The sequence below is a fragment of the Tyto alba genome, unplaced genomic scaffold, assembly GCF_018691265.1.
Source record: "Tyto alba isolate M040663 unplaced genomic scaffold, T.alba_DEE_v4.0 Super-Scaffold_3, whole genome shotgun sequence".
Lineage (NCBI taxonomy): Eukaryota > Metazoa > Chordata > Aves > Strigiformes > Tytonidae > Tyto > Tyto alba.
In genome coordinates this window covers 12,275,907-12,303,895 of record NW_024881304.1, presented here as the reverse complement: position 1 = coordinate 12,303,895, position 27,989 = coordinate 12,275,907, and the positions used below count along the sequence as shown (strand labels likewise).

Sequence of the window (27,989 nt, the reverse complement as noted above, 5' to 3'; positions counted from 1 at the left end):
GAATGAGCAACAGCCATTTGGGAGATCTGAAAGGCAACACTTGTAAAAGTAATAATGGGGTTATAACCTGAAATGAATTTCTGAAACTCATTGCTGCAAGATTTGATTAAGCTTAGCAAGATTAGCTTTTTAAAGGAATATATAAAATAACAGCCTGTTACTTAAAGTACAAATTGTTCTTCCGGAGGTTTTCTGCAGTCTCTTCACCGTCCTGACGGCAAAGAGGGAAAAGGCAATAAACGGGCTCTCGGCTCATAGTAGAGTGGCAGAAAGTATTTACTCAATGTTTCTCGTTCCCAGTGCTCCAAGAGCTGCGGCGGGGGCACGCGGCGGCGGCGAGCCATGTGCGTGAACACCTACAACGATGTCCTGGACGACAGCAAGTGCAGTCAGCAGGAGAAGCTGACGGTGCAGCGATGCAGCGACTTTTTGTGCCCCCAGTGGAAAACTGGCGACTGGTCCGAGGTAGGTTCTGGTCACCAGGGTGGGCTCCCCCTGCTGCTCCTCCACCCTGAGGGGCTGGTGCCTGCAGAGAGGTAACTCTGTCCCTGCTTGCCCCTCATGTTTTGTTTGTGCCCTGGGGCGTGGTGACACCGTGTCTCCCGCAGAAGATCTCTCCAAGCTTGTGCACGGGGTGGTTTGAGACCAGCAGAAAAGTCACCGGCCTTGTCACCACTGGTCAAGTGGCTGTTTCCCTTCCTGCAAAGACACAGAGAGGGTAATTCCTCCCCAGTCCTGCAGTAACTTCTCCCCAGTTTTTCCATGGTTCATCTGCACCTTTGGGAAGAAAAATACCTTCTTCCCTCATTTTTCCTTGAGATTGTCCTCACGAGCCCTGACAGCTCAGGCTGTTGCTGGAGAGCAGGATTTCACCCTGCTAGTGTCTATCTCAGCCCTCCCTGCTGTTTATTACTGTTACTTCTTCCACTGCTGCCAGTGTCCTTTGCAATGCAACAAAACAGTATCTTGATACGCTTTTCCCTACAGCAGGACTGGGGATGCTGGAGAACATTCTTCAAAGGCTGCTTGTCACCTTTGTGGCCAAATAGCTCTTGTTTCTGTGAATCACGTTCTTTTAGGAAATGATGAAAGCAATTAAGTGGAAACAGGGATTGTTCTCTGCAAAATATGTGTCTTCTGGATCGAGCTGCTGGCAGCGCAGGCCATGCTGGAGCAGTGGAAGAAGTGCTCACAGCTTGCGGGAGCTGAGACCCTTATTGCACACACTCAGAGCCAAGCAAGTTTTTTACAAGCCTTTGGCACCCGGCTGTGCACAGCTGAAGCCCAGTTGGGCAGTGCTGTGGCTTTGCCCTATGTCTCACAGCTGCTGGGAGTCGCCGTGGGCTCACGTTGCCCCTGCTGAAGGGTCCCAGCCCGGCTGTGCTCTCTGTGTTCCAGCCTGTGCTCTGGACCAGCTCCTGAGAGCAGTCCTGTCTCTTTGCAAGGCACTTGCGTGTTTTCCAGTGCACGTGGACATTAGCTAGAGAACCACTTCTCAGCACCAGTTTTTCAGCAGTGGTTGCAACAGGTCTCCAGGTTTATTTTTCAGCGCCAAGGCAGGCGCTGAGCTGGCAGCGCATCCCCGGCACCTCCTGAGCTTGCGCTTTGCTCCTCGCAGTGCTTGGTCACCTGTGGAAAAGGGCACAAACACCGCCAGACCTGGTGCCAGTTTGGAGAAGATCGATTAAACGACAGGTTTTGTGATCCCGAAACGAAGCCGGAGTCGGTGCAGACGTGCCAGCAGCAGGAGTGTGCTTCGTGGCAAGTGGGGCCGTGGGGCCAGGTACCGCAGAGCGGCCGCGGGGCTCCCGGGTGGTGGGACCTGGGTGCTGGTGGCCGAGGCTGGGCACTACCTTTCCATCCAAATTCAGCAACACAGCTGTGTTAATTGATTTGCACACCAAAACAGCCCTCTGTTCACTTGGGTTCAACGGATGGGCAGCAGTAACAGTACCTGCCCTTTGTTCTAAATTTAATCTCTGTCATACTAAATTGGCCATGATTTTCAAAAAAAAAAAAAGGAGTTTCCAAGGTTACACTCCTAAATCCATATTTAGGCACGTAAATACATGGCCTAATTTTCACAGAAAAGCTGCTCCCATTGAATAGCTTTTGTTGCTTTTAATGTTTTCCAGTTTCTGGGTTGGTGATGTTTTTTCTTCTGTTAAAATACAAGTTTCTCATTTTTCCCAGAGTGTTCTGGCATCTCCTTTTCCACAAAGTTGTTAGCTCTTGACTTAAAAATCAGCAACAAACTCAGGCCAGTTGTCCCAGTCAGACTTATTTCCCATCAGCAAAATTATTCATTAGCTGCTTGTGCTACCATGGGGCTCAACAACCAGTTTTAAAGAAGGATATGATGCAGGTTCTACCAGATTATTATTTACTGGGTGCAGCAAAGTAAATCATTTAAATGCTCGCACCTTCATTCCTGAGGAAGCAAGTGAAGCGTGCGAGGCTCTGATGGGCACGGTGAGTTAAAACTTTGACCTAATTTAAAGCTGAAATGCATGAAATAGAGAGAAACCATAAGGGAAGCTAGGTTTTATTTTTGCTGCTTATGCTGCGTGCCTCAACACAGGCTGGGCTGATTAATACTTCCTAACCAAAGCAGCTACTCAGACCCAGCACTTCTTTCTCCCGTCTGTCCTCTCCCAGTGCACGATGACTTGTGGCCAAGGTTACCAGATGAGAGCAGTGAAATGTGTCGTGGGCACCTACGTGTCAGTGGTAGATGATAATGAGTGTAATGCTGCAACCAGACCAACAGATACCCAGGTAAATCCTGCTGTCCTGTCTCCATCTTTTGCCAGTGTGTGTACAGGGGCACCCAGGCTGCGGCTTCAGGGGACGTCTTGCTGCAGCAAAGGCTGGCCCTGAGTGCCAGCCCGTGCAGAGCAGTATCTCGCTTTGCTTATATGGCTGTTGGAAAGGTGCATCACAGCACCCTGTTTTGGTAGAAGTGGGACAGGGAACCTGTATTCAAAGAATTCCCATCCAGACCCCCTCCATGTGCTTAACCTGACACTCTGAAGCACCAGATTGCCAAAAAAGCAAGGGACAGCTTGTTATGAGGGCATCGGGACTTCACAAGGTAAAGATTACCTTTGCTTATGGTTTATATCCACAGAGCTCTAGTCATAGGATGGGATGTGTGAGGGGCTGTCCAGATTCAGAGCTAAAGCTGGTCTCTAAGAGCTCGTGAGCTAAAGAAGTGGCAGTAGATGAATATGGGCAGACAATCCCAGAAGGATAAGATGGGACAGTATTTACTAGCCTCAGAGGCTGGGGTCTCAACACAGCAGACACCTCCTTTGGCTTGCATGGGGTCTGGGGTGCCTGGCTGCAGTCTGGGCTCACGTGGCTGCGGGACTGTTGCTGTGTGGTACAAAGGATGTCTGGGGGCCGTCATTTCTCATCTGCTGCACATGACGATAGAGCGTATGTGCCAGCTGCAATTTCGCATGCATCCCCCCTGGCCAGATAAATTGAGAAACGTTGCACACCCTTTGCAAATTTGCTGAAGTGGCTTTCCATGCTATGTTTGCTGGTACTTGGAAGCAAATGTGTAAATTCGCATTTCAAGCAGAGGATCTGTCCAGGGCATCTGAAGAAGTTGAATAAAACATAACATTACCATCTATCTGGCATCTAGGAGAGTCATAGTGCTGATGCCCTGCCCAGCTTTAGTTCTGCATGACTTCACAGAGTTTAACTAAGGCCACAACATTGAAGAAAGGGCTGTTTTTCCCATGTATGGAGACCAACTGCACTATAGTCAAGGAGTAATGAACCCAGCGTCATCAGCCATCATTTGGCCTGCACATCTCCAGTGTAAATAAAATTATAGCAATGCGGAAATCATTTCTACCGTTTGTCAAGGGCTGCTCTCTCCCTCGCAGTGATGATCAGTATTAATTTCCTTTTTGGCAATGACTACTCATAGGCTCATGGAGTAAAGGCATGGCTATTCATCTTTTCTGTCACCAGACTTCCCAGGAGGTCCAAACAAGACCACAGCCCTCCTGTTAGGCACTGTACCAAGGCTGAGCAGTGTGACCTCACTGTCGCCAAAACTTTGAATGCTTAGTGTGTGGTAAAGATCAGCACATGGATATAGGTGGGCTGGAGGGCTGCAGGGAATCAAAGGGCTGCAATCAGCTCAGCAGTGTAAGCTTTAAGTGGGCTGCAGTTCTCGTGCTGAAGGAAGAGAGCTTTGAATGGAGTTAAAGTTGCTGCTTTACAGATGTATCTTCATACCAGAACTCTTTTAATGAACTTTCATCTTTTGCCTCAAAACCATCTGGTTTTAATGCATGGAGATGGCACATAGTTATGGCAATACCTATTGCAGAGTTTCTAATAAGTCAAAAACCCACAGAGGGTTCCACATATGAAGTTTTTGGGGTATCAATACCAAGCTTTGCCGATTCACCAAGAGGACATAAGGAGAAAGCCTGCCAACACACAAGCATGCAGGTCACAGATTTTCAAGACATTGTGTGTTGTTCATAATTACATTGAAGAGAGGAGGGTTTAACAGAAACATCTGCAAATTCTTTATTTCCCTCTTTTCCCTTGTGTATTTCATGTGCAGGACTGTGAAATAGCAGCATGTCCTCCCCATCCAAATAGTCCCGAAGCCAAAAGATCCATATCGGGCATTCACAGGACACAGTGGAGATTTGGATCCTGGACACCGGTAAGCACGTGTTGTAATATTTTCAGGATTATTTTACAGTAGGTAATGCAATATTTTTAATTGCATTTTACCAACTTTTAATTATATATTACAAAGCCTTTGTAATATATAGCAGGAAAGTTTCTAGTGGAGTGCTTGTTGCTCTTCCCTAGTGCTCTGCAACCTGTGGTAAGGGTACCCGGATGAGATACGTGAGCTGTCGGGATGACCAGGGCTCAGTGGCCGACGAGTCAGCCTGTTTCCACCTCCCAAAGCCATCAGCCACAGAAATGTGCACCGTGACACCATGCGGGCAATGGAAGGCCTTGGAGTGGAGCTCTGTAAGCATCACGCTGTCTCTTGCAGGAGAGCCTTATATACCTCATTGCTGGCAACATATTTTATTAACCTGTCACACTTGATCTTTTATAAGTGGGGAGATTAAGGTTTTCTGCTGTTCATTATTAGCAATAGCTGTCTGTCTGATTTTCAAAGCTGGAAATGTGACTGTGTCTCCTTTTCCCACTGTAATGCAGTGCTCGGTGACTTGTGGTCAAGGTAAGGCAACGCGACAAGTGATCTGCATCAATTACAGTGACCAGCTGGTGGATAGGAGTGAGTGTGATCCAGATGACCTCCCTGCCACCGAGCAAGACTGCTCCATGTCTCCTTGTCATCCAAACAGCCATGACTACGGCAGGCCCATCCACCCTTTCCTCTATCCGGATCATCGCCTGAAACTGCACCCCGGAGGCAGCCCCAACCGAAACCGTGCACATATACCAGGAGGCAATCAGTGGAGAATTGGCCCCTGGGGTGCTGTAAGTGTTCTGATTTTCTTATTGCTGGGGTTTTGTGGGTTTTTTGTTTGTTGGGTTTTGTTTTGTTTTTTTTTTTCCCCCGGCTAATCCAGGCTTTTCTTAAAATCATGCAGTGAAAAGAGAGACCCCTCTCCCTGTTCTCTGCTCACACAAGTGAGTGTTGCAGTAGGGTGCAGGCATCACCTCTCAGCCCCTCACACCTCCTGTCTCCAAGGATCTCTAGGCAGAAAGCTAACAGCATCGTTTTCCATGAGGCAAAGGCCAACCTCTGCTTCTTGGCCATCTCTCGGGACATTTACAGCTGCACAGAGCTGTTGACAAAGCACAGCAGAGCCTTAATGCCAGCTCCTCTCACCCCAACCAGTTTGCAACACTTTATCACGGAAGTCCCTGAAGGGAATTAAGCACAAATGGGATGTCAAACGCTGCATTACAGGCAGTGAGGATTACTCACCTGCTTAAAAACTGGGCTTGTGTTTATTTTCTTTGCTTAGTCAGCACCTAAGTCATTGCAATGCTATTAGTAATAGCTGGGGTTTGAAGTTAATAATGCCTGTTAGCTCTATTAAATTTCTAGCAGTGCATTCCCACGGTGTAAGGCATTGAGATGGAGCTGGGAGTGCAAAATTATTCCTGGACTCAACGAAGCCATGGACAATTGTGTCTTCCAGTGCTCTAGTACATGTGCGGGGGGATTCCAGCGACGGGTCGTGGTGTGCCAGGATGAAAACGGATACACTGCAAGTAACTGCGATGAGAAAAGCAAACCCATGGAGCAGAGATCGTGCGAATCTGGCCCCTGTCCTCAGTGGGCTTATGGCAACTGGGGCGAGGTGAGTGCACCATTCATCCTGGGCTCCCTGCGCAGGGGAAGGCTTTCATTAGTGGGTGGCTGAAAAATGGGAAAAGAGGGGGATATTGTGGTGACATTTATTAGAAAGATTGGAGCATGAAAGGCAGCTTCTGATAAATGAGCAAACCCTAGCAACTGCTTGGTGGTGTTTTCCTTTCCATTTGTCATGGGAAATTTTTCTTCCCAGGCAAAAACAAATTCTACAAAAATCAAGATTTTTTTTTTTTTTTTTTATCTTTTTAAGAGAAGTCTAGTTACACCGAAGGCCTTTTTTCTTTAATAAAAACACTGCTCCCTTCTGAAAATTCATCTGAGATGAACAATTAAAGATGTTAGCCTCCAGTATCACATTGGGTCTGGAGGTATTGTTGCGGAGCAGCATGAACAGCTTTGGGAAGGGAGCAACTGATGCCCCATCTGAGGCTCATGCAACATCTGGGTGGGGGGATTTGGCCAGAGTGGGTTGGTTGGGAACAGAAACGACTGTCAGGTCTCGAAAAGTGCTAGTGCTTCGAGCGACCGGTCAGCAGTTTTTTTGATGCCCAGATAGTGATTGCTCTGTCCTCTTCTGACTTCCAGTGCACGAAGCCATGCGGGGCAGGGACAAGAACACGGCTGGTGGTGTGCCAGCGCCCTAATGGAGAAAGGTTTACGGATCTGAGCTGTGAAATCCTTGACAAGCCACCGGACAGAGAGCAGTGCAATGTGCAGGACTGTCCTAGAGATGCTGCCTGGAGCGCTGGTCCTTGGAGCTCGGTACGACCATAAACTCTTTCTCTTTGTGAACCGTTTTGTGGATATCCCGTAACAACAGATTTAATTTGCTTCAAACCAAGGTGCTAATGCTTCGTGTCTTAAAAACTGCACTTAAAGAGGATTATTGACAATATATTCAGAATAACACCTGTTCAGGAAGGGCTTACAATTAGGGGAGCTCGAGTCCTTTAATTTAAAAGGCACTTTCTGCTAAGTAGCCACCTTTGTCCATTTTATTACACCCTGCGAGCGCTGTGCATTATGAGTCTTGGTTCTGACTGAGTTCTTTGCATATGGATTTAAACCTGGCATTTAAGCAGTACATTTCCACTGAAGTTAAATTGTTCTGATATTTAATGGTAATACTGCACTGTGCACCTACTGGTTTACCAGGTGTGTATCTCTGCCAAAAGCAAGATGACAGAGGAAAATGTATACTAAATTGCATCAACTCCCAAGCATGTACAAGTGTGTATAGATGTGTGTGTGTGTCCCTGCCTGTCCCCACACACAGCTATATAGAAACTCGTGTGCATTCACACCCGTGCTCTATTTCTGTTCCTGTGTGTGTATATAATAGTGTGATGGGCTGTGCAAAGCCACCTGTAAGCTATCCTTGTGCATCTCTGGTCTAGAAGGTCATTCTCTGACCTGATCTCCAGCTGCTGCTCTAGAAATCATTAAGTCAGCAAGGGATCAGCAAGGTGGTGGAAGGCTTAAAACCCTGGGAGTTTTCCAATAACAAAATAGTGTTTGAAGCAGCGGTGTCTTACACTGCCCCTTTGCTGCTGGAGGAGTCTACTACAGAGGTGCTCTTGTGAGAGCAGAGCAGCCCTGAACTGCAGGGCTGGGATGTTATTTTGCGTCCCACAGCTTTGAAATTCTCCCTGCCCAGAGCAGCACCTCCTGCCCGGCGCGGAACCCCGGTGCACCAAGGCGAGTGCTGCCTGTGGGCTCTGGAAACCACGGACCTGCCGGTTTTGGAGTGGCCTTCAAACAAATGTCGACCTTTATTCTGTATTTTGTTATAAAAGCATTCGAAGACATTTTAAAAACAAAACAAAGCAAACTTAATCTGACTCAAAAGCACTTTATAGGAAAAGAGAAAAAGAGGCCTTCTTGTAATGTGTTGGACTTCCTTAACTGTCACGGTTTGATAAGTCGTCTTGCTAAAACGTAACCGCACTCTCATTTCTGCGGGTGCTTTCAATAATGCAGATGCCTTCAGTAACGCTCCTCGATATTTTTATCATACCTCAGTGAGTTATGCAATAGCCATAAAACTGCTGAACTGGTGTTTATAAGGTGCTTCACCAGTACAAGGGACAGTGATATGAAATATTTCATTTGAGGTGCTAATGTATCACTTGTACGCTGATATATTTGGTGCTAAAAATGAGCGAGGTGAGCTAAGCAGAGCTAGCAACGCGTGCGGTGGCTTCCCCGCCGAATTACCAGCTGGGAGTTGCTGCCAACCTTTGTTACCTGTGCTGGACCATTTGCAAGAACCAAAGATGTTGGACAAAGTTGTGTTGCATTTTGATGTTGCTCAGCATTCAACCTCTTCACAGCTGTTGAGGAACAGGCTCCAGGGCTGCGTCTGCTCCTCTGTGTTGGAAATTAAGGGTGCAGTCCTGTATTTTGGTTTTGGGTTGTTTTGTTGGGGTTTTTTTGTTTGTTTGTTGGTTTTTTTTGGTTTGGTTTGGTTTTTTTTTTTGTTTTTTTGTGTTTTGTTTTTTTTTTTTTTTAACCGAGGAAAACTTCCCTTGACTCTGCTAAGTCATCTTAACCTTGGTTGGGTTGTCCTTGCTCAGTCTCCGAGGAGCAGGTGGGATGTCGGGCAAAGAGGCAGAGGGCAGGGGCATCCTCTCCTGCTTGTGGCATCTCCTCCTGGCTGCCCGCGGGGCTCGCAGCCCCCAGGCTTCCTGCAGGTGAAGGGGCTGCAGAGCTGAGCCCCAGCCATTACCACAAAGCGACTTGATTTTTCAGTTTTATTACCGAGGTGTCCTTTGACTCTGACATAAGGGACCCCAGAGCTGTTTGAAGACTGAATTGTATCTATGGGGTCAACAGGGCTTCGTGTCCCTCCTGAAAAATACTCCACGTGTATGTCTACCTCGTGCTACTACTGTAGGTAGTAACGTCCAAATTTTTTTTCTTTAGTGTGGTATCACCTGGATTTGCTTTAGCTCTGTCATCAGTTGCAAACATCATTCTGTAGCTGTACATACTTCATCTGTTGGGATGGAGTGTCACTACCATATTTTTTTGGTCACTTTTGAAATAAGAGTATAGTATTAGCTGAAACTTTTCAGCAGTATGGATTTATGTATTTATGTAAAAGTGTATTTATTTTTCCAATATTGTTATTTAATTTTATATAAATATTGCATATATTTACGATGTTTAATGTTAATGTTGAACAGTGAAAATTAAAGACAAGTAGAATGTAATTATAAATGAATTTGTATAATGATTTCTTGAGTCTTTTGCTAAATTAAGAACATATACTTAGTTTTGGTAACTTTTACTAAATCTTCTGAAATGGTACTGCACTATTCCATTTTTTGACTTGGTTTTCTTTTGCTTGCTTTGTTCTCCAACAGAAACTGTCATTCTCAATAATGAAACAAACACAGTTAAAAGTGTACAAATTATGAAGTTTGGATAACTAATTTCTTGCAAGCATCTGATTGGCTTAGCTTCACTCAAGTTTCAGTGAAATTAGCATTATAAAATACATACAAATTAAAGCAGAGAGAGTCTAAAGAGTCCAACCCTCAGTCCTCAGACGAAATTCCACTAGGATTTTTATAAAGTAAACAAGTGATTTTATCTGGCTGGTTAAATTCAGGTTTTAAAGAGATAATTAAATGAATAAACAGATTCTGTATGTAAATGATAATTTTATAACAGGAGACTGGTGAGATGCCTTGTCATTATAATGTATGTTCAAAGAGGATTAAGAGGAGGTGACACTTTTATTTCCTTGCTTATTGAAGAACATGTATTTAAACACTGCAGAATTGTACGCCATGTGATAGACCTGACCTTTTTATTAAAATAATGCTTTAGAAAACATGCAGAGACTGTCACCAGGATACAGAGGGTGTTTTTTCTCCTCTGAATGCCCTATGGTATGATCACAGGTCTCCATGCATGCTCTCAAATACCGAGAGGAAATCTCGCCGTGTTCTCAGGAGCAAGGATATGTTCACAGAGAGTATTACCTGAGGCAGGACCCACTTCTCTCGGAGCAGATCAGCTCCTTGCAATAATCTCTGTGAAATTTTGAGTTTACCGTGATATCCAACTGTATCCTGATACAATTTATGAATAATTAATTTATCGTGGGCTTTTCATTCTTTCCAAGTTAGGAAATGGGCACAGATAGGGTAAAACAATTATATCTCACAGCACCCTGTCCTGGTTCAGTTGGGTGAGTCATTTGGGCCTCACTGCACTGAGACAGTAATAATTTGACTTTGACCTGTGGAAAATGAGGGGGTGGGGGTTTGGGATTTGGGGTTTTTTGGTTGTTTTTTTTTGTTGTTGTTGTTTTTTTGGGTTGGTTTTGTTTTTTTGGTTTGTTGGGTTTTGGTTTTGTTTTGTTTTTTTTTTTTTCCCTAAGAAATATTATAATTTTAAGAGTAATCTGCTTTGTGAAATGTTTATTGCTCTTGGGTATCAAAAGTTCTAGCTGCTAATGCAGTGGTTGTGTAGCTCTCAGTGTCTGCAAAGTGGCCGTGTGTGCTTCTCAGCTCTATATCAAGTAGGCAGAAACATTGGTATCTCACTGAGGGCCTTTTCATCTAACAGTGCAGATTTGGAAGCTTAGCGTAAAGTAATTAAGAGTATTAGCTGGTTAAGCTGCAAACTTTGTTATTGTCATTATGAATTCGGGTTTGGGTTAGGACAGCATTGCTGTATCCCCTTAGCTGGAAGTTCGTGGCATTGATGGCTTGGCAGGGCTCTGCAGATGTAGGTAGTGGCGAAGGGGCTCTGGACCCAGTGGGAAGTGGGACAACTGCCCGACCAGCATCCGTGTCAGGGAGCCAATGCTCAGGAATTTTAATCTTAAGATTGGTGTCAATGGAAAGTTCGGGTTACTTATATTTAATACTGTCAAAGCCCCGGCATGTTGTTTACAAGATGCCTTCCCCATGAAGCTGGCTGAAAGTAGGCTGTTCAGCAGCAATATTCTCCATGTAGTTGTTCTGATAATACTCTTAGCAGGCAGGATGTCGGCTCTTGCTAAGGCTGAAGTGCGAACCAGGGGCAGATTTGATTGCAAGTGTATATAACTCTGCTGTTCTCTTCCTCTCTTCTGCAGAAAATGAATTTACCATGACAGCAGCATTACTGAGCTGCTGTATGATTCTTTATACATGTCTTGCAATAACAAAGCCATCTTTGAAAATTAAGTGATAGTCACGTTGAACTCCCCAGTCACTCAGTGATTCATGTTACTTTTTCTGTCCTTCATTTATATGATGATGGTTTAGGCTCTGAGATTGTGACAGCAATTCTGTATTTCTCTGTAGTGCCAGGTATTATCAGAAAACTAATAAAAACAATCATACCCCAAGAGCCTGTGGGGGAAGAACAAATGCTGTTGCAGCAGAGGAAGGCTGTATGTATGGTCGCAGCACCCATAATCCAGGCAGAGGGATGCACTGGGTGCATGCCTTTAGAAAACTAGGTAGAAATAGATGCCTTAGTGAAAATTTAATAAAGCTGATCCAGACCAGAATGAGAACTTGGTAGTCTACGGATGTCCCCAGCCATCTGTCTGAAGCTGTCTCCATCTCAGAGCTGTTTACTTTGTGCTTAGGCTGACCCACCAGGGCTGCCATCCCTCCTGAGTTCCTGGCTGTCTCCCCTTTAGGATCAGTCAGACCAACTGACTCCAGGGACTGCCAGTTTGGTGTGCTGATGAAAAGCAAGAAGTTGTCTGCTTTGGTTCCCCAGTCAGTGAAAGGCTTTTGACAGAGCAGACCTCTTTGCTTTCATTAATAAAAAAAAAAAAAAAAAAAAAAAAAAAGGCAAACCAGACCCATTTCAGCCCTTCCCTGTACTCCCTGCTGTGTGCCACCCCTCCAGAGAAATCCCAGCACCAGTGTTCAGCTTCAGCCACCCTCCAAAGCTGCACGTCCCTGGGTGACAGCTGAGGAGGGCAGAGCCATGCCAGATGTCTTACCATCCACCTATTTGCTGACTTGTGCCCTTTTCAGAACTCATCCCAGAAGGTAAATTCCGTTGGGGTTTTTGTTTGAAGGCTTTCAGACTGTTGCTCCTCTGGGGCAGTGGTGATGGATGCTCCTGCAGCTCTTTCCTCAGCTCAGTGCCCACCATCCCCACTGAGAGGCTCAGAGCCACAGCTGGTGACTCCAAGCTGGTTACAGGTGGGTGCAGCCAGTGGTACCCAGCTGCCTGGTAGCAGAACATCACTTTATTCTTCTCTTGCTACTCTAGAATCTCCAATTTTTATTTTCCTTTGCATTTTTGTTGTTTTCCTGTCATCACCAGACATCTTTCATTGCTATCAGTTCTGCTGTCTCCTGTTTGCTAGTGTTGATGCTCCATGAGCAGGAAAACAACCATCGAAGTCCATCTGCTACTCTGCAGGTGAGGGACCACCCCGCAACACTGTGTGCTTCACCCTGAGCCTGCACTTAAGTGCCTTGCTGGATCAACTCCTCGTAGGACCAATTTCCTGCAACTTAATGCTCACCTATTGCAATCCACATTCCTCCCTTGCAGGCACCCATTAGTCTTTGCACTCATTGTGATCTGGTGGCTAAATCTAGTGTATTTCAGTCTGATGGAGAAGTAAAAGGACTGGGCAGCAGCGTCCCCTCTAAACCTCCCTAATCCAGTGACCAAAATCAGGGGAAGTACCAGGGTAATGAGCTGCAGAGAATGGTCAGTCTTGTCTGCTCCCCTTCGGTAGCCACTGCCAGGACAGACATGAGGTGGACGAGTGGTTAGACTCAGGAAGGTTATTTTCTTGTATCTTGAAACTCTTCTCTCCCCCCGTCCCCAGATGATGCATCTTTTCATAAGTTCCTCAGTGCACCTTCTCACTCAGAGCAGGTAACTCCGTTAGTATTCACCAATGTTTCTTACCATGTATAGTCCAATCCGTGCTTTTGTCTTAACTTACTGTAAAATACTTGTCTTATTCCTCCCAAAGAAGTACAGTGGCAGTTTGGCTGCATTAAGTGTGCCTCTGTGGTTGACTTTTTACACTGCCCCTCTTACACATTTTCTCAATGAGATGTTCCTTTTCTAGGCTGTGCACAGCTGGCCTGAACTTGAACAAGTAGTGGGACTGCTGTTCAAGGACGACTGGCTTCAGTCTTTGAGTCATGGGTGGCCCATCCATGGCTGCTGACTTTGTAAAGTCTGCAGATCTGCTATACATGCACATATGAACACACTCACACACAGAGGAGAAATAAAGTAATGAATAAAAGGGCAATTGTTGGGAACATTTGTCTCCCAAAGCACTGGCTTTGAGTGCAGTAACTGAAATATGCATTAGACTGCAGGAGACACATTAGAGCAGTAACACACTTTCAAGGATGAGGTGTGAATTTCAGCATCTTCAAGCAGATCCCTGGGCTGGGCATTGGGAAGTCTGCCTGTGTTTTTGCCCATATTCCGGATTCACACTGTAAACCCCAAACTGCAATAATTTCTGTTGCTCAGATCCTTGAGGTTGTAGCATTTAGAAACAAGGATGTGCGATGAGGGACACTAAGCACAACGACATTTACAGTGTTTCTAACTTTCCTGGTGACTGATTTGTGCAGTCATTAAGGAAAAATGATGTAGTTATTCTTGTTCCAAAGGCACTTAATGCTCTATTCATGTTTTAATTTTTACTAGCTCACAGGGGAGGTGAGTGAGCCAGCAGCATGGATGAAAATCTGTCTGATGCCCAAGACTGTATGCAGGCTGACACTATTTCATCCATAGTGCATTAAATCAAGATTTTTTCTTTGTAAAACCAGGGAGCAAGAAGCAGACCTGTGCTCCTAGAAACCCCTAGTGTGATGCACACCTGTGAAATAGGGCTGATGTTCCTTGGAGAGCTATTTACTTTGTGTTTCACTCCATCCAACACAGAGAAATCTTACTCTTGAATGAGACTCCTAAACGGCATTATAATACAAATGTTCACTAAAAATATGAAGTGTCAGTTAGCCTAGGCTGCTTGCTGCTTCAATTGCTTCTCTCTTAAAAGTGCCACAGCATGGAAAATAGGCTTCATCAGTGCCTTCCACATCCCATTATACTAGAGTCCTTGGGTAGCTCACACATCTCCTTCTAATTTGAGGAAATGCCATCTAATGCTTCTCTCCCTGGAGAGACCTGTAGTGGCTATTTGGGGGCTTTTGTTTGTTTGTTGCTCAAGTTAAATAGTGTGGAGCAGGGCAGGGATGCAGCTTTTAAGGCAGCTTTGTGTGTTCACAGCCCTGCTGATTTCTGTACCATACCTGGTAAAGTTTTTTCATGGCATGTAACAGGGCAGGTAAAAGAGGGGAAGAAGGTGCTACTTACTAGGTGGAAGAGGAGGTGCACGGTTCTTCTCTTGCTGCAGTACCTGCTTTTCTCCCATATATCTTGTGAGGTTTCCCACATCAGGAAATTATTGTATTGACTTCAGTGCTCAGGGCCTTAAATCTTGCAGGAGCTAAAGAGCCCAGGAGCATCCTTTCCTCTGGGCAATCTGTGCTGCTCAAGGAATGGGTTCCAGACACTCTTCCCTCTGCTGCAGCAACATATCAAGTTAGATCCTTTTATTTCAGAAATTTTCCTTTTTTTTTTTTTCCCCTTTTTTTTTAACTTGTGATGAGACATCATCTAAAGTCATTCGCCAGTCTCTGCAGCTTGGTTTGACAGAAGGAAAGTGAAGCTTTAGTGGCTTGTTTTATTTCTCCCTTTTGCAAATAATCCCTTGGGAAGCTGGAAGGTAGAGACCCCGTGTGCTCTGCAGAGCCAGGGCGAGCCAGCACGGATGTTCCCTCTCACCCGTGCCAGGGGCAAGGAGCACTCCTCAGGGACACTAGGGCGAAGTCTGCTCTTGTGCACAGCAAGGGCTGCCCTCCGGCTCTGCGAGGGCTCCTCAGGAGCTTTCCACAGGGATTCTGGACAATTCACACAAACATACTTGGACTACACACTCCAAAATCCCTAATGCTCACGTCTTTTTCAATCCCCCCATATCTCTGGGGAGTCAGCATGGGTTAAGCATTTCTAAAGACTCTTTCAAACTGCAGTGCAAAGCTTTGGTGTGTTTTGCTCAGGTCCCTGGTTGAGTTGCTCTCCTTTGCATGTAGAGACCGCTCCTCCCTTTTTAAATGTACAAGATATATTTTCTGGCCTCATACCAGCTAAAATCACAATGACCATGAGCTCTCAGCAGCCCTGTGCATTGAGGTATAGCTCCCTCTTACAGTTTTGCAGGAAACGAACGCTGGGCTGGGTGAATCCTGCCCTGCACTCCATATTCCCGCCCCATGGGCATGGACTTCTCACCATGCAGATGTGACCAGGTGTGAGACTGCGTTAATACAGATCAGTGGAAGGAATGGGGGTTACAAAGCAGCAACAAATACTTCTTAAACGTCTCCTAAAGTTGTGCAGCCACTGGAGAAACCGTAGTATGGAGCTACACCCTTATTTTAAGCCTGTTGCTTGTCTCGGTGAAGCCAAGTGAGTTACCTGCTAAAACACCTTGCTGTTGTGAAACTAAGTTAGTTTGGATGCCACAGAGTCTGTTGCTGGAAAACACACAAACGCTCAGGCATTTTAAGACTTCTAGTGAAGGTTCAGCTGGCAAGGAACAATCCAGGCTTTCCTTGGTGATGTGTCTTCTGATGTCCTTTGTGCTCAAGAGACTCTAGAGGTATGGAAGTCACAGAGCTGTGATTTCAGCATCTGATAGCAGCAGTGCAAGTAGGAGCTGATGTAGACTAAATAGGATGCTGAAATGTAACTATGAGGGTGTGTGGTTGGGCTTTGCTTGTCGTTGGAGATGTTTGCTGACTTCCAGGAGCACAGGCCCTCTCAGAAAGGGAGTGTAAAGCATTGTAGGGCTCTGTCGTTTTTCTGTTTTATTTCATCTGGCACATGTTTCAGCTCAGATTGTTGGAAAGGATGAACGCGGGCTTACTTACAAGCGCTTACTTTCCATATAATTCTAAATGTGTGGAAATCTAAACCTATAAGGATTGATTTTAATTTCCTCCAAAAAGTTGCTCCTGGCAGAATCTGATAAAGCCATTTTTAGCCTAATTCTTCCCAGCCCTGCCCTTGGTGAGCTATCAGAGCATACCTATCTTTGGGAATTCATTTGGTGATCACCACAGCTTGCATTCATTATCTCAAATACCTCCCAAATCGTTGGCTGTTGCAGAGAGGGCCTGGAAAAGTGGTCTGACAGCATTTTCTGAAACTTTTCACTTTTGGGGGAGAATGTCCCTAGGTTCTTGCTGGTGGTTTGCTTTTCTGCCCCATATTGAGCTGTGCCTTCAGTGCACAAAGCTAACAAGTGGAGCTGCTCCATTTCTTCTTGACTGCTCTGTGCTGCCTCTTTCTTCTCACCAAAATTTGCTCATTGGTGCCCAGGGCTGTTGAGTCCTTTCAGTGCCAGACCAACCTCTCTCCCAGCCCTCGTCCTGGCAGCAGCACGGCCACAGCATGAGTTCCCATCGCAGAAGAGCAGGTCACCATCTCCTGCAGGAGGGTCAGAACTTAGACCAAACCAGCCAGAAATTTTGTACAAATTTTTAAGAGCTTTTGGGGTACATGTTCTATTTTTTTCCTGCTGCCAGCCTGGTGATCAAGTACCAGCCTTTCTGTTTTAGAGAGTTCTTAATAAACAAGATGTACCCTCATCTTCCAAAGTATCAGAATATGAAATGCAACAAGGGTTAGTTTAAAGCAATTTGCATCTACTTGGTAAAACAGAATAATCTTCATCATTCCTGAACTCTGAAACAGAAAACAAATTTTTGTGGAAAGAAAAACACAAGCTTGCCGCTGTTCTGGAGCAGAGAAATGCATTGTAGGAGAGATTTAGCATCATGTTCTGACCTTTCTGGAAACAGTTGATATGGAAATATTTTTGTCATATTTATTTAAACTTTTTTCTTGCATTTATTTAAACTAGGCGGTATATTTGTTTGAAAAAAGCAGCAGCATGCCAATCTCCAGTTCTTGGCATGTTAACAAAACTCATCATGCAATAAACATAAAACCCTTAAATCTGTACTCAAATGCTTTGATCCTAATGCTCTTAGGAAAGTCCTTTTGTTCTTATTCTCCACGTAAAGCACCAGGTGTGACTATGGTGGTTTTAGAAGATAATAAAGGTAATAACAACAGGGAAAATTTAATAGTCTTTAGTGTAATGGCTACAGGTGATTTTTTAAAATAGTATTTCTCATATTATTTTATGTGCCACAATCATCTTGTTTTATTTTTTAAGAAACAACGCAATGTGTTGTTTTTGCACCATCCTCCATGCCTGGCTATCCTCCTGGCTTCACCCAGGGCTGCTATTTACTGCCGTGCCTCAATCACAAGCTGGAAACAGAATGTCAGAGCAACATTCTCCCACACTTGAGTGGAGGCAGAGACGAGTTGACCATGGGCATGTCCAAGTGCACGTGATCCTCGACTCTAGGAAGCTGGTTAGTGAAAAAAGTCAATACAGTACCTTGGCTACACCTTCAGGGCTGGATCCAGGGGTGATTAAAACCAGTAGAAGTCTTTCTTTCTGTTGACTGCAAAGCCCCTTGGATGAGGCTGCTATTCCACAGGCAGCCACTTGTCTATCCCCAGTACTTGGAAGTATTTTCTATGGGGAGTGGGTGTTAGGGACGAAATCAAGAAAAAGAAAGAGAAATATGAAAGGAGTGGTTTTGTCTGTGCCATTCAAATGTTTTAAAGAAGACAAGGTCGCAGCTTACCTCATTATGGCACTGTTATTGATAGATACCTTAAGCAGGAAGCAGCATTTGCAGCGATGAAGAGTCCTGCTAATGGAGCGTGAAGTTTCTCCAGGGTCTGAAATAAATGATGAGGCTGATGGCAGTAACCAGGTGTATTGCTTCCCTAAGTCACATGGCATTGAGATGAAGCCCACTATTAAATTATTTTCTGCATGTGGCTCACATATGCTTAAAATCTACATGCCCAATAAAAGTTGGAAATACCTGAGACGAATTAGAATGCAGTTATGAAGTAGACTCTTTGCAAAGGAATTTTCAGTCTCTGATACTTGGTTACATTAGATTATTCAACCTCCCTTTTCTGTCAGTGCAAATGAGATCATAACTCACATGTGCATGAAAGCAAATGGGTGGTTTAGATCTAAAAACGCACAGCTGCCTAACTTTGATTTATATTAGAGACAGACCTAGAAATTATTAATTCCAGCATATTGAGAATGATATTTAAGTATTAACAAAATGAGGCAAATTATGCCTCAACCTCTGAGTGCACCAAGATATGCATACAGTTTTGTTGTTTGATCACGGGATGGTGAGATAAAAGTCAGAATCAGGCTTCGTGCCAAAGTTAAGCAATTGTAGAAGGGGGATAATAATTTTGGAAATTACTAGAACCATATTATTTGTGAGATCAAATATTTATCAACATGTTTGTGTTGTTGCACAGTGTAGTTATTCTTCCTTTAGAGTAAGTGGTGGATCCAAAGTATTTTTTAAATTAGAGAAAAGATGCATTAGGCTGTACCAGCTCAGAATGTGTGGCAAGGGGGAGAACTGCTCAAGTCCATGAATTTATATTTAGCTTTGGCTGTCACAGTAAAGTGGCATCAACCTGCATGGAGAACATTTAATGAGAAGCACTTGAATTTTTGCTAAGGGATCAGTGGTGGTGCTTAGTGCAAAGGTAGTAAATGGATGAAAGTATTAGAAGTTTACAACTGGGTTTGGTAGGATTTGATATTTTCTTCTTGCTGCTGATGTTCATTGCCTGAGGAAAGATGTGGAGAGAATGGAAAAATAAACTCCTGATGAAATCTGAAGTCTTATAAAAATAGGATAACATTCACTTAATCTTTTTTCTGTTGATATGAATGAAAAAAAAAAGTGAAGTTAATGAATCAGGGTAGCTCATTAATTTTAGAACAATGGACAGCATTTTCTCTGTTTCTCAGTGCAAGGTTGAATGTTGTTGGTTTTTTTGACCTATCTTGGAATTGGAGCTGGGCTCAAGAAAACTCAGAGGCAGCCATCCCTGCCACAGGCTTATTAGGCTTCCCTGCCTCTCTAGGAGGAACATCATTAATGGCCCCTAAACACCATTGATCGCAAGAGACATCAGCTACATTTTGTCAATCTGTGATGGTCTTGCATCAGGAAAAGAGCCTTTTTTGCAGCATTGCTTATGCAAGCTTTTAAACAGCAACATCTGATCTTATGAGTTACATCCATTTCTCTCCACGTTGGTCTGAACTCTTTCATTTTGGAGCAAGTTGCTGCTCCCTCACTGGTGCTTTGTGTACCTCTTCACACAATAAGGACGAATGAGTTGTAAGTGATGCTGTAATTTAAAATAATCACAGCTGTCAATGCATATGCCAATTTCTATTTTAATGCATCTTCCAGAGCTGCTGTATATATAAATAGTAGATTTTTTAGGTTTCAAATATATTCATAGACTGGGAAGAACTTGGGCTGTAATTTATTTCTTAGGAAACATACTGATGGAGCGGCTCCAAAACAAAGGAAGAACCCTCATCTCTGCATGATTGCTGCATTCTGAAAGGAAAGCAGAACATTTTATGTTGAGATATGGTTGAACCAGTGTGTTTGTGCTCAAGGATTAAGCCAGGATGCTTGTGACATAGCATGTAATAACTTGCATAACATGTAATGAAGAAATTGAAGCTGAGTCTCTGGGTGCATCATGCTGAGTAAGAGGCTTGTTCTACACGAAACTGTCATATTAAATTCTTGTCGTGATTCCAGACTTCTTTGATTGCTAAATCTTTTGGAGGCGACTAATCTGAAATCAAAGTGAAGTTGCTTGGGGTTTGCATGCCAGAAGTGGTCACATTTGAAAAAGTTCAGTGAACATGCAGAGGGAGGTTGAAATTAGTTGCTTCACTACAAAGCTTACAGCTACCATACCTGCTGATTTGCTTTTTGCTTTGATTCTTTGGGCTCTGCCTTCTTGCCACCTTCTGAGTTGTTTTCAAAATGCATAAATCTTAAGGATGAGCATGTCCTGGTTTCAATCTGTTTAGTAAAAAAAAAAAAAAAAAAAGAGTACATCATTCTACACTGGTAAAACAAAGACGAGCTTTAATACCGAGGGCATGGAAAGTCTGCAGTTTTCTCTTCTGCCTTGTCCTTTGTGCAGTTATTTTCCTCTGTGAAGGTGTATATTGCACTTTACTCTCCTGATTTACCAACATTTGACCTCCCTTTGTAACAAGGTAAATGGAAATGGTTCCTTTCAAGTTCTTCTAAGTAGATACTGAGGGCTCCTGCCTTGATCCCTGTAAGATGACTCTGCTCCTTTGAAACCACTGGAGCAATGCCAGGAATCCAGCCTGTTATCCCTGCTGAATGTCAGCTGCTTTCTCTGTTTTGATGTTGGCATTCTGGAGGGCTTTGACCAAGAGTATAATGCAATATTAAGTGCAAATGGGAGCATTTCCAGTGGTTCAATCCTGCTCTTCCATATCCCCTTCAAGCTTTGTGTAGGCTGCCAGGGACCTGGGGATGTGCTTTTTGGTCCAGTTGAAAGAAAATGTCCTGGCTAGCTGTAGCCCATGTATAACCGTGTAGATGGCCCTGCGTGAAAGCTGATCTGTTGTTACTTTATATTTACAGTGTTCAGTCTCCTGTGGAAGGGGCCAAAAGCACCGCAATTTGTACTGTTTATCAAAGGAAGGGAGGCATGTAGAAGAAGATTATTGCAAGCACCTTGCTAAACCCAATGCTCAAAAGAAATGCAGAGGGGGCAGATGTCCGAAGTGGAAAACAGGAGATTGGGGACAGGTGAGACGTGTTGTATACCCTTTTGCAACCTTTGATATTCATCCTCCATCAAATTGGTTAGAAGCTTCTTTTCCCATCACTTCTGTCCTCCTAAATTTTTCAAGGGTAAAAGTTTTGGGCCAGATCCTCAGGTGGTGTAAAACATTGTATCTTCATGGACAGCAATGCAGCAGCACTGATCTGTACCAGCTGAAAACATGGCAACTTACTTTTTGTGTCTATCTGAAAGCAAATTCCTTGTTGTATATTTTAAGTTTTTGCTAGAAAAGGCATTAGTATATATTATTAAAGAGAATCTACTATTTATTCATGGGTTTAATATCATTATTATTTAACTATATCATGTCCCAAGCAAAATCTTCCTTAGCTTTGAGAAATCTGAAATTAAACTTATTGTCAGCTTCCTGGGAAAGACTAAAGAACAATCAGAGCTGTTCATTAAACATGCTTTTCACTACATTTTGTTTCTTAACAAGCTCATCACTTGACTTTGCTTTATTAAAAAGTCAGACACTGATGAACAGAGCAGAGGCTGCTGGAAATGTAAAAGTGCTTGGAGTTATTAAGCATCTTGTTTTCTGAAAGCATACCTTGAATCCTTGTTTTCCTGAAAATAATGTCTTTGTCATCACCTTGAATCTGCTGCATCACATTTTTATATCTTAACCTTGCTTTTCCCTCTACCTCATTAGTGTGCTAATCGGCAGCTATTGAAAATCCTGGACTAAATGAACTGTTAACTTGTAAAACATCACTTTCTCTTGTGGTCTGTTTTCCAAATTAAGGTACAAAACACCAGTTCTCACTGTATGCAAGTTCCCTGAAAGATAAACCATTAACATTGATATGAGCACTGCAAATATTAGGACTAGGACAGCATACTGTTGTTTAATGTCGACTACTAAAAAAGACAATAAACCCATTGATGTTCTATGATTGTTTTCAGACTTGTATTTTTTTTTTAATGCTTACCTTTGAATTCATAGGATAGGAGTATTTGCCTTTATGTGTGTAAAGGGCTAAGTGTGCATTCACTGTGGAGATTCATTTACTGAGGTCTGGGTCCTTTACCCAAGGTACATCTGGGAGCACACAGGTAGCCCTGTGTAGCCCTGTGAAATGCACAATACTGCTCCCGCATTGGAAATTAAGTTAATATTATTACCTTTATTACTTGCAGGACTGAAATTTTATACAGAATACAATTCTATATAGGAATTCTTACAGGATTCAATTTTATACAGGAAGCTAGACTGAAAAGAAACGTGAGGCCATTATATAGTCTTGTCACATCCGATTTGCACCTTATTTAAAAGGACTGCTCCTGAAAGCAATTTTTTACACCTAATAATTGTAAACATAATAATGTAATGGTCTGTCAATTGTGTTAAAATACACTAATGTTAATTGATAAAGTATTTTAAAATTCCCAACATTCTACTGCATGATCAGAGTTTCTTTTATGCGAGTGGAGAAAGAAACCCGAGTTAATAGGAGGATGAGGTGATTTATAGCCTGAGGTAATCTCCTGTGACTAGGCAATTAAGGAATATTTGTATGCTAATGATAAGACTAAAGCATTTCCAGGGGTAGCTCCTCAACCCAGGTCCCTGATGCTGTATGTGCTCAGCCAGCCATATTGCTTAGGATAAAAATCCAGGGACAGAAACATTCATTTAGTAATCAAACTGGGCTTTTTAAAGCCACATGGGAATGCTCTGGCATGTCTTCCTTGCGTCCTGATTCTCACTCGTGCTGGCAGTGTTTCTTTGCCTGAGACACATGAAGGGTTGGGGCTGTCAGAAGTTTGGAGCACTGGCCATGGCTGACCCTGCGAGAGGTGTGCCAGATTTGCACGGCTTTGCAAAAGATTTAATGCCTTAGAGCTGAGGTGGATTTAGGTGCTGAACTTCTCATTAAAGCTATGAAACAGGCAGGGGTTTGGCACTCTGAATACCCAGTAGATCAGGATCTAAATGGGCATAGAAACTCCGTGTCACCTTCCCCATCACTGGTGCCACTGTTGAAAATGAGAGCCAGGATCAGTTTGCACTTAGATACTATCAAAAAAAAAGCTTTCTGAAGGTCTAATTGCCTCTAAAAGATAATCCCAAAGCTGAGCTGCTGTGAGCTGCCTGCCTTTTATTCTGGGTAAACCAACAAAAGTCTGAGTGAGAAATAAGACAAGGTTTTCCTGTAAAAGTGCATCCTCCTTGTAGCCATATATGCACAGGACCTGATACATGTGCCTTTAGGGCTTTTCAGGTTTGTTTTTGTTTGTCTGGGCTTTTTTTTGTTTGTTTTTTTTTTTTTTTTTTTTTTTCTTTTGGGAAATGATTCAAAAAATCAGGATTAAAAATTACAGGAATGGTTAGAAATAAATCCCTGTTGGCAGCTGGCTAAGATGGTGTTCTGCTCCCAGGTTTTTTTCTCTCTGGATGTTTTGCATTCAGAGGCTGGGTAATTCTTCTCTAGACTGTTATGAATCCACTTTCCTGCAGCAAAACATTTTTAATATATCTGTAATAATCAGAAAGGAAGAAAAAAGTCTTTTTCTCCAAGTTTTAAATGTGCTTGTGTCTGCACTGAAATGTCAGATTTAATGTGTTTGGATCTCCTACATGGTATCAATTATGGTTATTTACCTTTCACTTAGCAAAAATATCAATATTTATTCTTGTGTCTGGTATTTACAGATTTCAGCTAGAGGCTGAAATCCAGCCCTGTTTAAAAACACAGGTAGAGCATCAGGTAGAGCTTCTCCATAGCTGATCTGGCAATTTGGTGATTGACTTTCTAAGTGGAGAAAGGAGCACTGCTGGGAAAATGTATAGAATCCACAGAAAGGACAAACAGGCTGCCTGGCTCGTGGCATCCCACAGGGGAATATGTAAGTACAGAACAAGTTGGATGCCCCAAAAATGAATATCTTCTGGCAGTGTCAGATGGCTGCATTTCCCCAGGGTAGACAGAGGTTGGCTGACCAGTGTTCTGGGTTAAAATAGCCAGGATGAAAATGGTATTAAACCCCACCTTTTCTTGCCTCTTTCCTAAGTCATAACGGTGTTATTTCGAAGCCAGCCATAAATCCAGCCAGAGCCACAGCAATACTGATGCTGCAGCACAGGCAGCGGGAGGAAACACCCTGCAGAAGGAGATGCCTCGATCCACTGGGAAAAATCCCATGGCCCCAGCTGAGCAACTTTCACCCAGGCTGGGTGCAGCCATTGCCCCCCTCAGCAGGGCTCGGGGCTCGGGCAGCGGCAGCACACCTGGAGTCAGCCCCCCCGCAGCCCTCCTGTGGCCCCGGGACTGGGATCCCCTGCAGCTTCATCTCCTCGGGCCGGGGCCTGGCATTTCCTTCTCCATTGCTGTGGCTGGATGTTTTTTTGCATGCGCTGGGTGTCCAGCCACCAAGAGCACTTAGAAAGCCCGTTCAGCTAGGAAAAGCCTCCCCTGCATATACTCTTATAATTAGACCGAGGAAAAGCTCTTTGCTTGATTGCTCATAAGAGGGGCGTTCAAATCTGTTCCAAGGAGTGACCCAGGATGTGGCAGCCCTGGTCTGGGGTTCTGGGAGGGGGGGGCTTGTGCCCCATGGCGAGTCTGCCCACCGATTCAGCAGAATTTATCCTTGTGGGCTTGCGCAGGGGCAAAGTTTCACCCAAGGCACTCAGTGAAATGAGTCTACAGCTTTGCCCAGCACGGCCAGGGATGAGCCTCCCCCTCCCCAAACCCGCTCTGCCCGGGTGTCACATGCATCACGGGCCCCCCCGTGAAAGAGCCACGGAGTGACTTGCTCTCCCTTATTGAACATTGACAGGCATGTGCTTTTTAGGTGAGTGATAACTGCAAACCAAAAGGCATTTTAGAGCATGGTGTGCATCCTCTTGTGTATGTTTCTCCAAGTTTGTGGCCATTATTCAGTTTAACTGTCCCTTATGGAATACGTAAGGCAAACAGCGTCATTAATCACAGGGAGGCAGAGCAGCATATGGGAAGCGTTTGCATCATCAGTGACAGAAATCTCACTGCTACTTTCAAAGTTACGCAAAAAAACTCCCACCCTCTTACAAATATCTGAAGCCAGGTGAATATTCACGATCAGATTTTCTTTGGTCCTCTTGGCTTAATGGGACATTTGGATAGTAAAGCAAACAAAACATTTCAGAGGAATACTCTGCAGAAGAAAGAATTGTTTCCCCGCTAGGGAATGCTTAATTCCCTGCCTTAAGAAAGCTCACTTTTATGGGTATTGCAATAACGGGATGTAAACTTGTTTTCTTAGTTCCTGATATATTAATAAGGTTGCTTGTATTAATTGTTAATTCAGCAAATGGCTATTCGTTTTAAATGCATACCTTTGGTTTTTACATCCTTTCTTCTATAAATGCAAATTCTCTTTATTCCAGATCTATATAGTATACTTTAAAATCTAGCCATGAAGAATACATACCAGAGGGATGTTAAGTACTGCTAAACTTACTACAGTGTGCAGTCACAACACTGAGAAGTGTTGTGTGAAAGAAAAAACAAGCTGTTAAAAGCATTGTAGTATAGATAACAATTTGAAGATGTCTGAGAAACAGAGAAATTCAGGCTTTTCTTACTGTGCCTAGAGTGGGGAGAAATGTGCCCACAGTGTAATGAAGGAAATGTGAAATGCAATTTATTTTGAAAAGACATTTTTTTTTCACAAATTAACAGTATACCCTGGCTTGCATGCATATGCACATTTAGATGCATGCTGAAAGAAATCCCAGCTATATCATGCCTTTACCTCTCTACTGCTACAGACTTTCTTCTATAAATTCAAGTTTGCTTTTCATTAAAGTCCACTCCAGTAATGCTTGTGGCATTTGATATATTTTGAACTATTACTTTTTTGAGCCGAGTGCCTGAGAAGTAACACACGCCGCCTCTGGCGTGTTGCAGTGCTTTAGCAGTGCCACTATCTCCAGAGGTTTTCGCAATAAAAATTCTGGCTGGGAAATCCTGACCCCACTGAAGCCAATGGCAAAAATTCCCTCTGGCTTCAGCGGAGTAGGGATTTCAGGCTGCCTGCTCTGCCCTTGCAAAATTTTTCCCTTGTGCAATGAAAAGCCTCACCTGGAAGTTTAATCGTCGGCGTTAGAGCATTGCTATCGCTGCCGCTGAGCGCAGAGCAGAGGGCGAACCCCGGGAACTTACCCTGACGGCTGCGAGAGGGACTGGCCACTCACTTTTTGTCCCTTCCTCTAGTGCTCGGTGTCCTGCGGCCGGGGTGTCCAGCGCCGCGCCGTGCACTGCCACAGCGGCACCCCGAAGGCAGCTGAGGAGGCAGAGTGTGACCCGGGCAGCCGGCCCCCTCCGCAGCGGGACTGCCACCTCCCCGAGTGCCCCGCACACCACTGGGCAGCCGGCGAATGGCAGGCGGTAAGTGGGGTCCCCCCCTTCGCCCTTCCCAGGGGTCACGTCCCTTGTGCTCTCAAGCGTGCAGCACAGGATGATGCTGGAGACGGAGAGTCGCCGTTGCCGGGGGGGGCTGGGGTTTTGGGGTTGCAACCCGGGCTTGCCAAAAAAAATTAAATCATAATAATAAAAAAAAAAGGCAGAGGAGATGCTCATGCATGCTGGCTGGAAGGGTGAGCTGAGAAATACCTCCGTAGGGTTAATGTATTGCTTCGTGCTGCCCTGTGTTTGGCTGGGACCTATGCAAATATTGAGCAGGTTTTGGGTAGGGCGGATTTGGGTCTGTTCCCAGAGGCTGAGCCCTGCTGCGCGGCTCCAACAGTGAGCCCTGTGCCTGTGGGTTTGAAGGAATTAAGGAACATTGGTAATTCCCACTTTCCTGCCCTGTTACCCAACGTTCTTCTGACATCTCTTTCCTTTCACTGAGCTCCCAGTCCATGCTTTTTTGTCAAGCCATGAGCAGCACTGAGATGGCATCTCCCATGGGAGACTGTGCTTTCCTGAGTGACCGGGATCAGTCCCCAGCAAAACCAGCTCCTTAGGCTGGAGCAGGAGATAAATCTGCTGCTCCAGTGGTTCAGGGAGCAACCTCAACTCACCTGCCATGCAGGCTGGCAGGAGGACAAGGGGACTCTGGGCAGGAGGAAGGCGGTCAGGAGGAGCCCTCTCATCAGCTGCACGCAGGGTGCCATGGCAAGCTTTGAGTGCACAACCAGTTATGGCAGAGGGTTCAGGCCAGATACCAAAATTCTTGTTTTCATTCTGGTTTCAGCCATCTCTGGATGAGAGAGTCCTGCCCTGGTTCTCTGCCATCCCTGTCCCACTGTCCCAGACCTTTCCTCATAGTGCAGAGACTTCCAGCCTTGGAAATGGGAAAGGTGATAGAGCTGACTCCAGCTGTGCACAGCCTGTGGGAGAGGCCACCACTCCCCTGGAGGGGATGTTCTTGTCACACAGAGAGAAGGGGATTGCCCATCATTGAGCCCTCCATGGAAATGCAAGGGATGGAGAGGGACAGAAACTCCCCCCCCCCCCCCAGGTGCATCAGGCTCCCTGCAAAACCATTGCAGGCCCCGGTGGCAGGGCAGCAGGTCTTGATCCTGCACTCTTTGAACAGCAAAGATCCCCCTGACTTTGGAGGTGCATGATCAGAGCCTGAGCCTGATCACCCTGACACATGCAGTGAGTAACTCTGGGGAGCGGGAGAAATATTACTTAAAAGGGGGCCCGGCCTTCATTGACAGTCAGGCTGCTTTTATATTGTTCCTGCATGGCCCATGGGGGTCTTGAAGGGGGATGAAATTGGTCAAGGTCCCTTCCCCTGACGAGACAGTGTGAAGAAGCCACAGTGTAAGAGCAAAATAGGGCCTTCTGCT

At 44.6% G+C, this 27,989-nt stretch overlaps 1 protein-coding gene across 4 annotated transcripts in view; it reads left to right on the top strand.

The window, feature by feature from the left end:
- ADAMTS9 (ADAM metallopeptidase with thrombospondin type 1 motif 9) overlaps positions 1-27,989 on the top strand; it is an 85,600-nt gene that overhangs the window by 39,425 nt on the left and 18,186 nt on the right. For all 4 annotated transcript variants that reach the window (XM_042799416.1, XM_042799415.1, XM_032985659.2 and 1 more), the window contains 10 exons: positions 301-465; positions 1,619-1,783; positions 2,659-2,778; positions 4,598-4,702; positions 4,855-5,022; positions 5,218-5,502; positions 6,174-6,335; positions 6,935-7,111; positions 20,995-21,162; positions 26,404-26,577. In XM_042799416.1, coding sequence (XP_042655350.1) covers positions 301-465; positions 1,619-1,783; positions 2,659-2,778; positions 4,598-4,702; positions 4,855-5,022; positions 5,218-5,502; positions 6,174-6,335; positions 6,935-7,111; positions 20,995-21,162; positions 26,404-26,577 — 1,689 coding nt within the window. The remainder of the gene's footprint in view (positions 1-300; positions 466-1,618; positions 1,784-2,658; positions 2,779-4,597; positions 4,703-4,854; positions 5,023-5,217; positions 5,503-6,173; positions 6,336-6,934; positions 7,112-20,994; positions 21,163-26,403; positions 26,578-27,989) is intronic.